Source organism: Xenopus laevis, chromosome 5S (assembly GCF_017654675.1).
Source record: "Xenopus laevis strain J_2021 chromosome 5S, Xenopus_laevis_v10.1, whole genome shotgun sequence".
NCBI classification, from domain to species: Eukaryota; Metazoa; Chordata; class Amphibia; order Anura; family Pipidae; genus Xenopus; species Xenopus laevis.
This window is the reverse complement of record NC_054380.1, coordinates 88,455,885-88,474,016: the sequence shown is the minus strand read 5'-3', so window position 1 is coordinate 88,474,016 and position 18,132 is coordinate 88,455,885. Positions and strand designations below refer to the sequence as shown.

Sequence of the window (18,132 nt, the reverse complement as noted above, 5' to 3'; positions counted from 1 at the left end):
CAACTTTAAAATCATTTTTCTGGCCAGAAATGTCTTTTCTAGATGTTAAAGTTCGCCTTCCCATTGAAGTCTATGGGGTTCGCGAACCGTTCGCGAACCGCTCGCGTTTTTGCGCAAGTTCGCAAATATGTTCGCGAACTTTTTTTCCGACGTTCGCTACATCCCTAGTGATCAGTGCCCATGAGTATCAACATAAAACATACTATATATAGTTATGGAATAAAGGTAGTTTGAGTCTGTATTATTCCTGAGTCAAAATAAAAATCATGCAAATGAAAATGGAGTTATCAATAAATGAGTGAATTTTCTTCTGTAAATTGCCACCCGGACAGACTAAGGGCTCTTACTCACTGGCGTTCTGACCTGCGCTCCCCTGCGTTCCTTTTTTGGCGTTCAGCCGCAGGGGAGCGCAGGAATAGACGCATGTCATTATTTCAAATGGGGCTGTACTCACTCAGGCGCGTGTAGGCGCAGAACGCAGGAAAAATGCAGCATGTTGGGTCTCAACCTGCGTTCGGCGCCTACACGCGCCTGAGTGAGTACAGCCCCATTTGAAATAATGACATGCGTCTATTCCTGCGCTCCCCTGCGGCTGAACGCCAAAAAACGGAACGCAGGGGAGCGCAGGTCAGAACGCCAGTGAGTAAGAGCCCTTACTTTGTGTGTACATTTTCCCTCTGGCAAAGTTGCTTGTATAAAGTTGAATCATTCATTGCATTTTGGGTGCCATTCGTTTTGATGCTCCCAAAACTAGTTTGTACAGGAAAACTGTTTGTAAAAAAGTAAAGCTTGGGGGGGGGGGTTTGTGAGTGTTTGTTTCCGTCTCCCCCACTGGGCAGAACATTGTTACTGGCTACGCCTCATTCTATTCCACTGCTGCAGTCTTTGCTGTGTGAAATAAAAAGGATTTTAATTACCTTTCAGCAAAAACAACAATTAGAGAAAATAACAGTATTTACTCCCTGCTCACACAGCCGCCTCCTCCTTCGTACCTAAAAGCCCCGCTCGTCTTAATGCCTCCAGCCTTTCAGTAGCTAATCAGAGCCATGACACAATGCTAATATTCTGATGCAAAGCACTGCAAAATATGCAAAGCGCTTAAAAAAAATGCCCATTTCACTCACTGAGGTACAGTAAAATGAGTTCTGCAGTTGTTAGTGATACCTATATTCCTGGGCTACCATCTCACTCTAACAGATCAGCCCTCTGAAATAAATGTCTGTCTTCTTTCAGTGCTGATTAAATTATATTGTTTTTTTCTTTAAAAATTACAGCAGGATTAACAAAGTCCATTAAAATCTTTTTTTTTTTTAAATTGCATTTGTGTTTCTATGCAACACCTCCAATCTGCTTTAACTCCTTTGTTCCCCTATCTAAATCCCCTGGTGTTATGTGCTCCTGATCCATATATTCTCCATAGCAGTCTAGTAGCATCAGGGAAAAGTTACAGACCCAATGAAAATCAGGATTGCTAGTACAAATCTACCCAGACCCAGATATTAGCAGCCGCCTTCTAAGTTTTATGCATTTGCCAGTTTCAGTTCACTTTTCTCTACTTAATGTAGGATCAAGTGATCATATTATTATGTATGTAGCACTACTGCAAGGTGATATTTGAAAGTGGGATTGTATATGGATTTTTCAAATAGAGTGCTCTGTACCCAACCCAGTGTTATAATGCAATCTTTATTTACCACATTTATATGTGTGCCTTTGTGTATAATAGTAAGTGCCTCCCCTAACCATAATACCTGTTTTGACCATTTTTAGTTGAGATTTATATAGATAGGGTGCTTTAGTATATAAATATGTAAGAAATACTGTGTGCTTGTTTTTCTACAGCAGACTTTGTCCACACACAAATATGATTCCTTCCATATGAGAAGGATTTAGTGATAAGATTATAAATATACAGTTCCCAACCTGTAAGTAGACCATTATACAGCAGCCATTTCAGTGGCATAACTAGATGTTTCTGGGCCCCACAGCAAATTCATTTTAGGGCCCCCTATACCTCCTGGGCCCCCCCTGCAACCACAGGGTCTGCTTCCTCTGTCGTTACACCTCTGGACATTAGCTGTGGGTAGTACAGGTGCAGGACCTGTTATCCAGAATGCTCGGGACCTGATAATGGATCTTTCTTTAATTTGGATCTCCATACCTTAAGTCTACTAGAAGATTATGTAAACATTAAATAAACACAATAGGCTGGTTTTGCTTCTAGTAAGGATTCATTATATCTTGCTATGATCAAGTACAAGATACTGTTTTATTATTACAGAGAAAAATTCAATAGTTTTTAAAAATTTGTATTATTTGGATAAAATTTAGTCTATGGCAGACAGCCTTTACATAATTCAGAGCTTTCTGGATAACAGGTTTTCATATATAACAAATCCCATACCTGTACTTAAAGTAGAAATCAACCTGTGGGGAAAAAAACCCCTTACCCCCCACCCCAGGTAGACCTCCCTCCCCCCAGGCTAACTACCCCCCGGGGAAATGCCCCATACTCCATACTTACCCCTCGGCACAGATTCTTCCAGCAAAGTTCCACTCGTCCATCTTCTGCGTCCTGTGTAAACTGACTGCGAAATTGGCATTTCTTCGCATGCTCAGTTGGAGCAGTTTGCGCAACTGCGCATGCGTGGAATTACACGGAAATTGGCGATCTAGCAGTCAGCTTACCGAGGACGCAGAAGATGGATGCGTGGAACTTCGCTGGAAGAATCTGTGCCGAGGGGTAAGTATGGAGTATGGGGCATTTCCCTGGGGCGGGTAGTTAGCCTGGGGGGAGGATGGAGGGAGGTCTACCTGGGGTAGGGGTTTTTTTTCCCCACAGGTTGATTTTTAAATGTAAATTATGGAATTCATTTCTGTCTCAATACAGTGGTTCCATTTTTCAGTGTAGTGATTTTTTTTCTTCTCGATAACTCATGGGCCCCAACAGATTTTATGTGATTACCTGGAACTTTGGTTCACTATTATTCACTGAATAAATGGGAGAATCAAATGAATAGTGCCTCTACTTACTAAAGACATTTTTGATTTTATTATTATTATTATTAACAACACATATTTATAAAGTGCCAATACATATCACAACAGTGACAATACAATACAGAAGTCGAATAATTGGGTGTATACATTGAACATACAGATTACATGCAAATACAAACAATAACATACACAAGAGGCATAAGGAGGGCTCTTTTATACTCTGATTTTTTTTTTTTGTATGTGTTTTTTGTTAGTGAGACGATTGAACCGTGTACTTATAGGGTAAGAGGGATTATAACACATCCATAATAGACATGCTTTTAAAATAATTACTCCCAACCCTTTGTGAAATATATCCCAATATATACTTTTTTCTTTCTCCTTCCTGCAACCTTAATGCCTGTGTATTGCCCTATAGGGTCACTATCATATCTAAATATCACAGCACTCCTGTCTTTTCTTGTACTTTGCATAACATGCCCGTTTTTTCCATTTCAAGCCTAGTTCTAAAAACATAAGTTGGGTCTAAGTATGTAGAGAATTCTATAAAATGACACAAACTACATCCGTAAAATACAACGGTATGCTTTAACAGCTTCTGAACTCTACAAACAATTTTATAAAATCATTCTATGAACAGAAAGGGATGTTTGCTGCATAAGATTTTTTTTGGACACCTACATTGTCTCTTCCCCTTTATTTTCTCTTCTCCCCCCACTATCTATTTGATGGAGGGCAGAATTAAGCAGTAGAGAAATGGTTTCTAAAAAGCTTGCACATTTTCTCAGCTGGATGCATTAATGATAGAGGGGACTGTTGATTGGAATGGTAATTACTAGCTCTGGGCCCTGCCTGCTGGATGTTATGATTAGGACATATTAGGAAGGTACATATTCAGAATGAGGGGGAAGTTTCCACCATCTGTGGAAAAATCTATTATAGCATGATACTGTTTTGTGGAAATATCAAGAATTATAGAAGAGGGGGCCTCCAGGCAAATGTAGAAAGGTAGGGGCCACATATCAGAGAAAAGCATGAATCAAGGATCTGCAGCCTGCTGCCCTACATCTGTTCATGAACACAAAATGATCCTACAATTACTACACAATACCATGTTGAGTTTTGTAATGTGAACTCAAAAAGTGGTCTGTGGGTAGAGTTGCCACCTGGCCAGTATTTTGCCGGCCTGGCCAGTAAAAATGTTGCTTGGTGACAATGTTATTAATAGGGAAAAACCTTAAAAATATAGAATTTACTTCCAGAAAAGATGGCAACCCTATCTGTGGGAGGTCCATAGCTATGATCCATTAACACTTTGATTTTCTAGAGCCTTTGAATACATAGTTTGTTATAGAGGTAGAGGAACAATAGGAAAAAGTATATTTAGCACAAGACCTATTTATTGAATAGGGGTATACTGCCAATTTTAATGCACATTAGGGGGGTTATTTATCAAAATCCAAAAAGTTCTCACTATTTCTGACTTTTCTCCCCTATATATCAATACATTTTTTTTAAATTTTCTTGTGCGGAAAAAAAAAAATCTGAATCGTACTAATTTTTCAGATTTGTTGCCAAGACTTGTGACTTTTTCGGATTTGCCGCCTGAAAACCAGTAATCTTTGGATTATTGAATGAAACCCAGTGCAGCTCAGGATATAAACGGGACATTTGCCATTGACTTTTACAAGAACTCGGCAGGTCTGAGTTGGAGTACTCATTTATTCTGACTTTCAACACCATCGGGTTTAATAAATCAAAGAGTTTTTTTTTCCTACAAAAAATTTAGTTTTTTTTCTTTAAAAGTCTGACCAGAAAAAAACAGACTTTAATAAATAATCACCTACAGTAGATCTAGGTGCTCTTTGCAATGAAAACGCATTAGCATCTTTCCTAGCTGCCAAAACAAGCAGTATTCTGGTTAGCTAAAAGCTCTAAAGGACACATCAAGGCATAATTGTAAATAAAGAGAAACTATATGCGATGTACATTTTCATATCCTCCAAAGTTCTGTAACCATTAGACTGCCACCCCAAAAAGTCATCTTTATAATCTGCCACTGCCATGAACCTGTACCAAACTAAGACTCACCCATAGGTAATAAAAGGCCCAGGTGCATCAACCTATATGTACCAATAACATATTTGCTTTTAAAAAGTGGGCAAGTAAATACTGCCTGCTGATTGTCTGCTATGGGTTCCTGAACCTCGGCACAATTTGTGTCTTTTTTTACAAATCCCTAAAGAAGGATGATGGAATTTTTTAATAATTTTGTGGATTGCATGTTTTGATTTAAAGGAATACTGTCATGGAAAAAAATTTTTTTCAAAATGAATCAGTTAATAGTACTGCTCCAGCAGAATTCTGCACTGAAATCCATTTCTCAAAAGAGCAAACAGATTTTTTTTTATATTCAATTTTGAAATCTGACATGGGGCTAGACATATTGTCAATTTCCCAGCTGCCCCAAATCATGTGACTTGTGCTCTGATAAACTTCAGTCACTCTTTACTGCTGTACTGCAAGTTGGAGTGATATCACCCCCTCCCTTTTTCCCCCCAGCAGCCAAACAAAAGAACAATGGGAGAGTAACCAGATAGCAGCTCCCTAACACAAGATAACAGCTGCCTGGTAGATCTAAGCACTCAATAGTAAAAACCCATGTCCCACTGAGACACATTCAGCTACATTGAGAAGGAAAAACAGCAGCCTGCCAGAAAGCATTTCTCTCCTAAAGTGCAGGCACAACAGAATGAACTCCCAGAACCCCCCTACCTGTACTAGATGTACCTCAGAGATGGGAACGCTCAAACATATGTTTTGGGATTGTAGGAAACTACAGAAGTACTGGGAGGAAGTGTTTGCTACCTTAACAAATGTACTGGGGACCCCTCTAGGCCCTTCCCTTGAATTAGCCATATTGGGTGCCTGTGATGACTCCCAATTCAATAAGGATCAGTTAGTTGTTATACGTCAGAGCCTATTCCATGCTCACAAATGCCTAACTCAACAGTGGAAGAATGTTGATCCCCCAACCCACCAGATGTGGATGGGACAAATGCTTAGCTTTATTAACTGTATGTCTTACATATACACTAAAAGGGATCCTCTAACAAATTTGATAAGATTTGGGGATCGTGGCCAGCCCCTAAGGCACGATGATTGGATTGAGCTATTGTGTGTAAGGTATATGCTTGCAAATGGACAGAATTGTTTACTGCATTCGGAGATCTTATCCGTATATACTATTGTTGACCGATCATCATATTGTTGTTTTTCTAGACAATGTTGACTATATGCACTTTCTCTGTTTTTTTTTTTCTTTTCTTTTTATTTCCCTTATTGTTTTCTTTTCTTTTAATTACCACATTGTATAACTTTGTATGACTGGTATGAGAATGTCATGTGATGTATTGTCTACTACATTGTCTATTAACCCTCATATGTTGCATTCTTCGATGCATGTCATGCCTATTATCTTTTAATAAAGGTTATGATGTTAAAAAAAGTGCAGGCACAAGTCACATGACTTGGGGCAGCTGGGAAATTGACAAAATGTCTAGCCCCATGTCAGATTTCAAAATTGAATATAAAAAAATCTGTTTGCTTTTTTGAGAAATGGATTTCAGTGCATAATGCTGCTGGAGTAGCAATATTAACTGATGCGTTTTGAGAAAAACATGTTTTCCGATGACAGGATCCCTTTAACCATATAGTTGACACTCCTCCATTCTCTTATCATGGTTATTTATCAAAATTTGCTCTGCCATGTCATAAACTATGTTCATACTTTATGAATCTCTTTTGATGCAAGTTTTATAGACCAATAGTTCACTGCTATTGGATTAAAAGAGTTAAATGTATGCATTAGACCCTGTTTTGTTTTTTTTCTCCATCACTTTCACCTGTAAAAGAGACCTTGTTCACACTGCTAACAATGCCACTTCCCTGCTCTGCAATTATATTTCTAATAGTAAGTCTGTGCTTGTCACCCATCGCAGGCTCCAGCTGAGGTGTCACACAGCAGAATAAGAACCGTCCATAAAGCTACAGGAAGAAATATAATAGAACTGTATAGTATTCCCTGCATCATTGTTCTAAAGACGCCAATTAATAATAACACAAATAATAATAATTTGCATATCGTAAACTCTATTGGGTAAGCATAATGTTGGCATGCAGCCATTCTGAAGGGAAGTGGAGACTAGACCTGCTACATGAAGTTAAGAAGCAAACAGTTACTCTTAGGGGCACATTTACTTAGCTCGAGTGAAGGATTAGAATGAAAAATACTTCGAATTTCAAAGTTTTTTTTTTGGCTACTTCGACCATCGAATTGGCTACTTCGACCTTTGACTTCAAATCGAACGATTCAAACTAAAAATCGTTCGAGTATTCGACCATTCGATAGTCGAAGTACTGTCTCTTTAAAAAAAACTTCAACTACCTACTTCGCCACCTAAAACCTACCGAGCACCAATGTTAGCCTATGGGGACCTTCCCCATAGACTTTCTAAGCTTTTTTTGATCGAAGGAAAATCGTTCGATCGATGGATTGAAATCCTTCGAATCGTTCGATCAAACTATTTGCTGTAAATCCTTCGACTTCAATATTCAAAGTCGAAGGATTTACATTCGGCAGTCAAATATTGAGGGTTAATTAATGATGTAAATCTGCCCCTAAGAGGGAAGAGGATCCTGAAGGCATAAATGTGGTAGGCTATTAAGAAAATTGGGGAGTACACACACACCCCTGCTGAGATCATTTTGAAATTTTTTTTGTAAACATTTTGTTTCCTCATGATCCTATTTTTTAATTATATCTCAACACATTTAGATGACTTTGGAGGGATGGAGCAGTGTTATCAGGGCAGCCATCAGGGGGGGACAGGGGGGAGAGTTGTAGGGGGCCCCGACGGTAAGATGGGCCCGGCCACGCCACACTTACTTGATTAGCTGGGCCCCCAATCTTTCTGAGAGCTGCTGACTTCGGGAAGGCATGGACGTTTAAGGGGCCCTGGCCACCAATTTTTTTTTCTCATGTGGGGTCCTAGCCACCAATATTTTTTAATGGGGGGCCCTGGCCACAAATGTTTTTTTATGGGGGCCCTGACCACCAATATCTTTTTATTTTTTATTAACATGTGGGAACCCTAGCCACCAAATTTTTTTTTGTTTTTTTACTGTGTGGTGGGGAGGGCGGACCTGTGGGGTGGGGAGGGCGGACCTGTAGGTGGGGCTTGCGGTGGGCGCAGCCCAGGGGGCCCAGGAAATTTTGTCGTATGGGGCCCTGCGATTTCTGATGGCGGTCCTGAGTGTTATGATAACCCCTCAGCAGCTGATGCCATGTGCTTCTTGCAATAGAGAAATTTGCAAAACAGTGGTTTTTCACTGTGTACTTTGTTGTAAATAGTGTGTCCTGTCATTTTTTTCCAAAGATTTTAAAGAAATCAGCACTTTATTTATAATTGCTTTCGCTTGGAAGAATATCCTTAATTTTAGTAACTATTTTTCAAACGAGACTGTAACTTTTCAGTCAGTATATTTACTAAATTTATTGATACCTTTAGATTAGATTGCATGGTTTTGTATATTTTTTGGCACATAAATAAAGCTGGAACACTTTTATGAGGACAGTACTGAGCCTTTTGCATTCAATGCTGGCTGGTTCCCCCAAAGCATGAGTTAGATCAAAGTTTTCAGTGGCCGCATCACACATCTTTACAATATCTCCTAGCACACACATCACTGCTAGTGATGGGCGAATTTATTCGCCAGGCACGTATTCGCGGCGAATTTGCGCGATTTGCCGCCAGCGAATAAATTCACCAAACGCCTGCGAAAATTCACGGCAAAAAAATTCGCCGGCGTCAAATTTTTTTTTTCGAAAAACGGACGCCGGAGTCAAACGGGCGCCGACGTCAAAAATGGGCGCCGGCGTCGAAAATTCGCTAATTTTTTGGTTAAGCGAAACGGCGCAAATTCGCCCATCACTAATCACCATATAGCCAACTTTCTGTCTGTCATCTAGCTTGCCTACAGTCATTATTTAATAGATAAATTATATACTGCACATCCTAGTTTTCCTATCCATACACTCCAGCAACTGGATAATAATAGCTCATGTACTATGGCTCTTAAATTACACTTACTGACAAACGCCACAGTCCATTTGAGCTAAGAGCTCATACAAGAAATAAATAGATTTCATATTTTTAGTTGCAATAAAAGGTTAAATAAAATACTGTGTTTATGATCTCAAGAACTACCTCTGGTCAGTTGGTAAAGGATTCCAAAACCTCTCTGTGCCTTTATGTTCTAGCACATTAGGCATGATCCTGATGTGAACCCAAATTCGTGCAAAACAACATTTTTATTTACATCAAAACATTTAGCAGTTCATTAGCTTTTTCCTTTAGGCTAAAAAAGATGAAAATGGAAACCCATACAGATGTGCTAACGTTGGAACTTGTACAAATATGTGCAAGAAGAGACTGAAACAGGAAGAGAAGAGTTTCTGTTCAGTTGGGCTTTCAATTAAGATTGGAGAATGGAAATAAAATAAAATGCAAAGTGTGTTTATTGGCACATTGGTCGGCCAGTAAAAAAAAAAATATTTGAGATTAGATTGTAAAATTCAGTAGCTGTTAAGGTTTATTTCTTATTTATTGGAGAAACAGAGGGCCTAAAGCTAAAAAGGATCAGAGTAGGTATCCCAAAATAGATGTATTTTTAAGACACTGCATAAATGGTAAATGTCTGATGGGATATGGAAGAAATTATGGAAGTAGAGGTGCAACTTCAGGCAGATTTTGAAGGCATGAATGTGGTGGGTTAATAAGAACTGTTGAGTAGGAGAATGTTGGTAGAGTGTAAGGAGACATTACAATTTGTGTTCAGATATTTAAAATGCAATTTGGACACCATGGACCGTTTTGAACATCTTTGTAATTTTAATTACAGCAGTAAGTAGCTAGAGTAGTCATTGGTAAAAAAAGATGCTATTGATTAGCAGAATGGGCAGATTTATTATGGAGAAAATATAGGGATAGCTAAAAATGTGTTTTGAGTGAAAATTGTGCTACAGACTGCCATTTTTAAGGTTCCACTACTGTGTGCAAAATCTTTTCCACTTGATCTAACCCTCTCACCATATACAATGGAAATAGTACCATCTGCATTAAATTGTATAAATATATAAACATATTTTCTGATCTCAATTTTACAGATCTATTTTATTAAACTTGAAAAATTACATTGCTATTGTTCTTGCTAAAAAGGCCTGTACCTTTTAGACTTATGTATGCTTATGGTAATAGTATAAAAAAGTCACATGTTTACTGCCGTTTACTGTAAATACAGTGTAAGAAATGTAAGAGATCATTTTAGGTGTATTTTTCACCTGTGTTAAAACTGCAGGGAAAATGTATAGTGTTGCAGCAAGCATAGCTGTGTTTGTTGCTGGCTCAGGAAAAGCCATATAAATGGGTCCCTCCAGCAGGATGGGCCCTCCATTCAATACTCCATTTAGAGGCAGATTTATCAAAATGTTAGAACTCCACAGAGAAAAACTCACCCAGTCTCTATGACACGTGTTCAAAAATTAACCCTGGCGAATTTTTGCAAATTTATTCGCCGGCGGTGAAACACGGAAATGTACCGCAAATTTGCGCACCATAAGTATATAAGTAATTGCAATGCATTGGCCTGTGTTGGGTAAGAGGTACCAAAGGGAAGGTTAAGTTGGGCGTAAGGTAGACAATTTGTCAACCCACACATAACTCTCACTGACAGGTGATACACCTGATACAGGATCTAACTGTAACAGCATTAGCTGATGTAGCCTAGCATGTATGGGTGCCCCTGGATTGGGTGTGAGCACAGATCTTTTCTACTTCATTGTTACGTATCTAGTCTTCTCTTTAAATACCATGGCCCTCAGTCAGTTATCAGACAGTCTGGAGGCCTAGCTGATGTCAGATCCAGAAAAATAGCTATTAACCCTTCGAATGTTGTATCTAGCTATGGTAAGGACAGCATCTCTATAATTCTTTTAGCACCTGAAACCTTATATGCTTTCTCAACCTCAGTTTAATCTAGTTGTATATGTAATCTCCTTTACATTAGATAAGTGTTAATCTTGTCCATGTTACATTGCTAACTTCCTGCAACTCCCAGCACTGTGTAGTGGCCCCTTTAAGCACCTTACCCCCATTGGGCCTGATCAATCAGGATGAAAGTAACAGCAGTCCAGGTTTATTGCTTCAAACAAATAAATTCTTTATTGGACAGGGGCAGGTATCTCGATCACAGCTTTCAGGCAATAGTATTTTCTAGTACATTCATGACAATCGGTGGAAACCCATCACACTTTCTGATATTGCTAGTAGATGCCTTTCAGGGAGTAGTGCAGCCTGTCTTGGTGATGTTCCCCAGCACTAATGATCCCATGAAGCATCTTGCTCCTTGTCACTTTCCCTGCTCCTGAGCTCACCCACTCGTGTCCCTGTCTGACAGCTTGATCACCCCAAGGGTGCTAACTAGGGTTACCCTGAGCATGTGTACTCTCCTTTTATACTTTTAAACACTGCCACCTACTGGGCAAACCTTGAAAATGATCCGTTACAATGGATCCAGGAAAAGGGACATAGCTGCCTGGGTGAATCAAAGGACCACTTAGGTGTCCAAATACAGGGGGAACTGCCTGAATACAATATCTAACCCTTAGGGTCTCTACACATATGTTACATGAATTTAAAACTTTTTGCTTTGCGTATTAAGTTTTGTTTCTATTCTGTGTTTTGCTCTTTAAAGCCTACAGAATGTTATATTTAGAAGTGCAGGATGATGATGGATTAAGATTTGCCTTTATGTTTTTATTTTATAAAGAATAAAAACACAATGAAGAGCCAAATTATGAGAGCTGACTTTAACAGGGCACCATGTAATAAGAACACGCACTTCTGTTCTCTTTTGCTTTGCATATGCTCTATTAGTATCAGATAAATTGTGCTTTTTTTACACAATTTTAAAAAGCATTTTATTCTACATATGTCTTCAGAGAACATTAAGAGCAATGCAGAAACTAGTGATTTCAGTTCATCTCCTTTCCATTACGTCTGAAATATTTTAGCTGTGTTTCTTCAGGAGCCAACCACTTACTGGGAACAAGAGTAGAAGTATCCTTGCAATTTCTTTTTAAATACAATTGCACCCTTTTTCCAGCTGAGAAAAACAGACAGAAAGGTCAAACCTTGTTCATAATTTAATAGAAAAAAAAGTGAAGGAACCTACATTATATATAGATATACATTATAAATAGATATCATTAAGAGGTTATTGCAAGTTATACTGCTTTTAAATTATGCATATTATCAGCACAAGAGGAAAGCTGCTTAGATGGTGTTGCATTTGCATCAGTCTAAAGAGAGCAGGTGTCATGTTGTACACAGTAGGAGAATTTTATCACTGCCCCTGCTACAAAAGCATTTAAGGGAGCATAAGCACTAAATCAGGTGCAAGGTTGTCCTAATTTTACCTTCTCCCATAGAGCCTGTGTCTACTGACGCCCTCTAACTTGCACCTATTACCCTCCCTTTGCCCTCCCCCTATGAATACAGTGTTGCTGAACAAAGACAGCACTTATTCTGAAAACACATTTCTCTGTGGTTCATTTTGCAAGGCAGGGCACAATGTGCAGAAAACATGGTGGATTGTGTCCATTTTTTTTAACTTGCACCATGCCTGTTATCCTGTTTACTAACTATGGCTTAATGGTTGCTGCTCAGTAAACAAATATTGACCATTGTATGTTTACCAGTTGTATTAATCCTTAATCCCTACTTGCTATCTGTATTGGTAATTATTGATTCAGAGGATTGTTAGAGCTCAGTGCTGTTGCTGAGTTCTAACAGCCAATCGAGAAAAATAGTGTTCAGTTGGTCAAAACAGCATTCTACAGCTGAATGCACTGATATATGGAACAGTCTGTTTTGCTTTGTTAGTTAATTGAGCCATATCTTTTCTTTCTGATTCCAGAGCCTGCCATTAGAATATAAAGACCACAGTTCTTTCCTATTCTCCTCTATACTTCCCCTTTTTTGGTATATCTAATTTTATTAACAGTTGTGGGATACCAACAGGCTCAATGCCATGCTAGCTTCTGCTCTCAAAGTAAAAAGAAACTGCAATATATGAATAATTGCATATGCTCTGTTCAACCACAGAAGCACTGAGTTTGGCTATTGTGCTGTTTGCTGCATTATTACCCAACAATAATTTGTGCAACACACAGCATGTTATTTTAATAAAACAGGAGAAATCAAAAATAGTAAAGAAATGTATACGTGAATTCAATTTTTCTCTGTCTAGTTAAAGAAACCTGTGTCTGTACAAGCCTGTGTCTGCACAAGTACATTATTAACAAAAGGAGAAACTGTTGTTTTATGTTGAATTTAAGGGACAGATTTATTAAGGGTCGAATTGAAAATTCAAATTTTCGAAAAAAAAATTCTGGTCAAAACTGTCAAATTCGACTAGGGAGTTATCCCGAAAAAATTCGGATTCGATTTTTGAGATTTATTATACTCTGGCCCTTTAAGAATTCAAATTAGACTATTTACCACCTCAAACCTGCCAGGTTGCTGTTTAAGTCAAAGGGTGGGGTCCTAGGATAAATTTGGAGATGTTTACAGCCTTCCTGACACTGGAATCGAGTTTTATTGAATTTGATTCGAGTTTTCGGGTCATTTAAATCCATCCGAGTCGGAATAACTCTGCACATTACAGCTAAGGTTGACACCTTTTTAATCACATCCCTATTGATAACTTTTGAACAAAGCATCATTTTATTAATAAATTTCAACTAGTTGAATTTTGGAGTTCAAAAAAACTCATATGAATTCTAAATTCGACCCGTGATTAATATGCCTCCCCTCCAGATGATGGTTTTAAAAGAACAAAAGAGGACAGTGAAGGTGATATTATGAACAGTGAGATGAATCATCTATATCATGGGACTTGCAATATCATGTTATTAATTATTCAGAACAAATGACTTTCTTACATCAGTTCTCTCTCCTTCATTCATACACAGGCCCACATTCCGCTACTTTACATGGTATACATGTATCCTGGGGATCTTGGGTTGTTTAGTCATGATATTCCTTATTCAACCAATCTATGCCTCTGCAAGTGTGGTCTTCATGTTGCTACTTCTCCTGTGTCTGCATTATCTATCACCCAACCAAAGCTGGGGCTTCATCAGTCAGGCCCTCATCTTCCATCAGGTAAGTAAATCACCTGGCTTTAAAAACAAGAAAAATTCAGGGAGCAGGGTATACATATCACAGCTGTGGGGTACTAGACTGGGCTAATCCAGTCATTAGGTTCTCATGCCAACAATAGGATCACAAGGGAGCCCAATGCATAAGTTGTAGGCTGCATCCATGGACTGATACTGATGGGTTTGCCTGTCCAAACAGTTTTTGAATTATTGAATAGATAGGCACAGTTCTGACCCTTACATGGGCAGGTGGCCATCTAGGTCAAGATTGACTGACTCAGAATGCAATGTCTGCCGATACATGTATACCTTTATATTAATTCTTTGTTCTTGGGCTTGCTGTGATGCATTTTTAAAATAAACATTTACAGTATGTAGTCCCACATTCCCTCTCAAAGCAGTGATGGGTAATGAGATAAGCTAGTAACTTAAAATTGTATTTTCCATTCAGAATTATTTGGACCACACAGATGAGATTGATTCAGGCCTAGTCATGCTGAAAAGCTACTGAAATTAAATGTGTGGATCAGTTTCCTAATTTAGACACATTTTGAATTCTGATTAATAGAGTTCTCCTTTAAAGTGTATGCTGCTTGTACACCATAAATATGAGTTTATGATACAGAGATGATTCCCTCTGTGGGTCTTTGTTTATTTATTTTGGCAAAAGTGCAAAACATTTGTACAGAGTATGAATAGGCCCTAAGGAACACAGTTGGGGTACTTGTGCCTTGTTAATGGTAAATGAGCCCTCATGCCTCTGCACATTACAGCTAAGGTTGACACCTTTTTAATCACATCCCTATTGATAACATTTGAACAAAGCATCATTTTTTAAATCCAGTCAGGCCTCTAAAATACTAGCCAGGTAACTCTAATTACTGGGGGATGGAGTTTGCACAAAACTGGATATGCTTAATTTACTAATTCAAATTACAAAAAAGATAGAATGTATGTTTATTCACATTTATTACTTGTTAAACAAGTAGAAACTGGGTTTCCCCTTATCTGTAAATAGAGTATATTTACTATAATCCTGTGCAGAAAGCAAAATACAGTTTGTTTTCTTCCTGACTAGCAATTCCATTGGGGCATAATATCTCCATTGTTCCCATTGTACAGACACAAAGCTAACTATCCATACAACTCTCCTGCAAAATAACACATTTAGAAACTGTATATTATTACAAGATTCACTTATCTTCCCGTGTCTGATTTTGTATAAAGCTTTTGACACTTACCTGAGAGAATTCTGTTATCACATAGCCTGTTAGGTGTCCATTTAAGCTGAATTCATTTTCTAACCCACCAGCGTTAATGGGATCAGCAGTCAATCCAAGACAAAAGACAATCATACCTTAGAAGAAGGATATTCTCTATACTGTTTGCTACTGTTTTATTAATACTTATTATTTGAAAATATTTCCTTTGTTGGCTGGGGTATCAAGCCATTTTTTCCAAATATTAAAAAAGTAGTGAAATAATATCATTGACTAAAAACAAATTTTGAAGACCTGTTATTGAAACTAGAACAATTAAATAGTTTATACATGTGCTGTGATTTTTAAAAAAAAAAATTAAAAGCTCTAGAAAGGATTTTCTTTCTTTTTACCAAAGAACCCAATTTGATATCTCCAGATTTTAATGTTTCTTGGGAAATGATGCTTTCACTGTTCTTATTCAGGCAAAACGCGTTTTCTTCTTTCTTGGAATTAACACCGTTTTAATACAGACCCCTGCGACATATATAATTGGGGTTCTATTGCATTTCTAAAAATGCATCTTATAGATGATAAACATTAGGAATTAACTAACAAGATATAAGGAGTCATTTACCATAGCCACTAGCACAAGTTCTAGCGGATTAGGGGTGCAACAGATGGGTTTTTATTTGCATTTTATTCTAGGAGCCTAAAGAGTTGAACCTTTGGGTGCAACCTGTGGACCTTGCCTTGCCCATTGTATCAGAAACTGATAGGTGTACATCACCAATAGGACTGTATAGAGAAATGGAATATTTTATTGCAGAACATCAGACCATTTTAAAATCTCCAACCATCTTTTATGACAAGCCTTATGCCTACGCCATACAGTTTAATTTACTTATAATATTGCTGCCTCAGCTTGAAGGCTATGTTTTGACTAATACAAGCAAAAGTAGCGGAGTCAACAAGAGCTGGTGGTGTATGAGAATAAAAGAAAAGATCTACTGATATATTTGAGTAATTTCAAGTCAGTAGGCACATCAGAGAGAAGATACAATGGATCCTTCTATATGACAGAGCTTTTGCCAAGTTCCATGTGCCTAGAAAATGTAAGCTGAAGTTAACTGGCTTTGGAAACTAGCAAATCAAGGGTGATTCTGGTACAGGTATATGATCCAAAGTACCTGGAGTTTCTGTATAAGTGATCATTCTGTAAAATGGCTAGTCATTTTTTAATGGCATTGTTTTGCTGGATTTATTTTCATTTAGTGGATAATAGATCCCTTTGCTGTATATCAGTGTGTAATCACACTGTAGCTAATCAACTTGCAGCTTGTTGTCATATTGCAGTGCTACAGATACAGTATCTAGTTACCAGGGTGTTCTTTCAAACCACTGCAAAACTATATCTGGTTTTACCCTAAAATAATATGGGTTTGTCTGAAGAAAAGTATTTCTGTCAGCATTTTTTCCTGCCAAAAAATTTCTTCTAAAGTTAAATAGATCATGTGACCATTTTGGTGATTCATGTTAAAAAAAAAAGAAAGAAACTGAAATTAAAATTAGAAAGCCATCATATTAAATCATCTGTGAAAGTCTATAACTTTTTTTTATGTACAGAGGGAGTCAAAGATTTTATTTACAATTTCTTTCTCACTAACAAATAAATTACTCTGACTTATATACACATTGTACTTGTTAGACAGTTAATTAAAAAAAGTTTTGGAGAGGGCTCACCCTGCAGGGAAACGGCATGATTTACACAACTAGCCAATGGCCTCAGTGATACAGAAATAGTTTTTGCCAGTTAATCCAACGTAGATTTGTAAAGTCACTAAGCAGTGTGGTTAAAGGAAATTCCTCGGTCCTCAATAAGTACTTATCGAACCAAGGATACATTCAAAAACTGTGTTGTTACTCAGAGCAGGAAGAATGATGTGAATGAGTGAACTCAAGCAACAACTCTCATAATATGGTACCTTAAAGGAGAAAGAAAGGTTAAAACTAAGTAAGCTTTATCAGAAAGGTCTATATGAATACACTAGTAAACCCTCAAAGTAATGCTGCTCAGAGTCCTCTGTCAAAAGAAACACATCATTTCTTTCCTTCTATTGTGTACACATGGGCTTCTGTATCAGACTTCCTGTTTTCAGCATAAACATCCAGCCAGGCAGGGCTTGAGCATGCTCAGTTTGCTCCTCTCCCCCCCCTGCTGTAATCTGAGCTCAGAGCTATGAGCAAGCAGTGAGAGACTCAGGCAGGAAGTGATGTCACAGCAAGCTAATATGGCAGTTGCTATCCTAAACAAACAGAAACAGTGTCTACAGCTGTTTACTCAGGTACGGAAAAGCATTCTAAAGAATAAAAATGGCGTTCTAATCTATTTGCAATAAACTGCCATGGTAGCTTTCCTTCTCCTTTAAGTCTAATGCCACACAGGGATGATTCATTACTTGTGGATAAACACAGAACAAGAGTCGATCCCATGGTTGGGTCATCCCTCTCATGAGTCGCGTCTGCACTGAAATCTACTGTGGTTACCAGACCTGAGCTGATGCAGCGACTCCAGGTGCAGACACATGAGAGGGGGCTGTTGCAAGCAGAGGGACTGATTCCCTGCCTGCTTTTATCCACAGGCCATGA

The 18,132-nt window shown here is 38.2% G+C and overlaps 1 protein-coding gene across 1 annotated transcript in view; it reads left to right on the top strand.

Moving 5' to 3' along the window:
* Window positions 1–18,132, top strand: part of LOC108718044 (solute carrier family 12 member 9) — a 125,234-nt gene that overhangs the window by 93,957 nt on the left and 13,145 nt on the right. Inside the window, exon 10 of the mRNA XM_018265607.2 lies at window positions 14,096–14,288. Within this exon, the coding sequence (XP_018121096.1) occupies window positions 14,096–14,288 (193 nt within the window). The remainder of the gene's footprint in view (window positions 1–14,095; window positions 14,289–18,132) is intronic.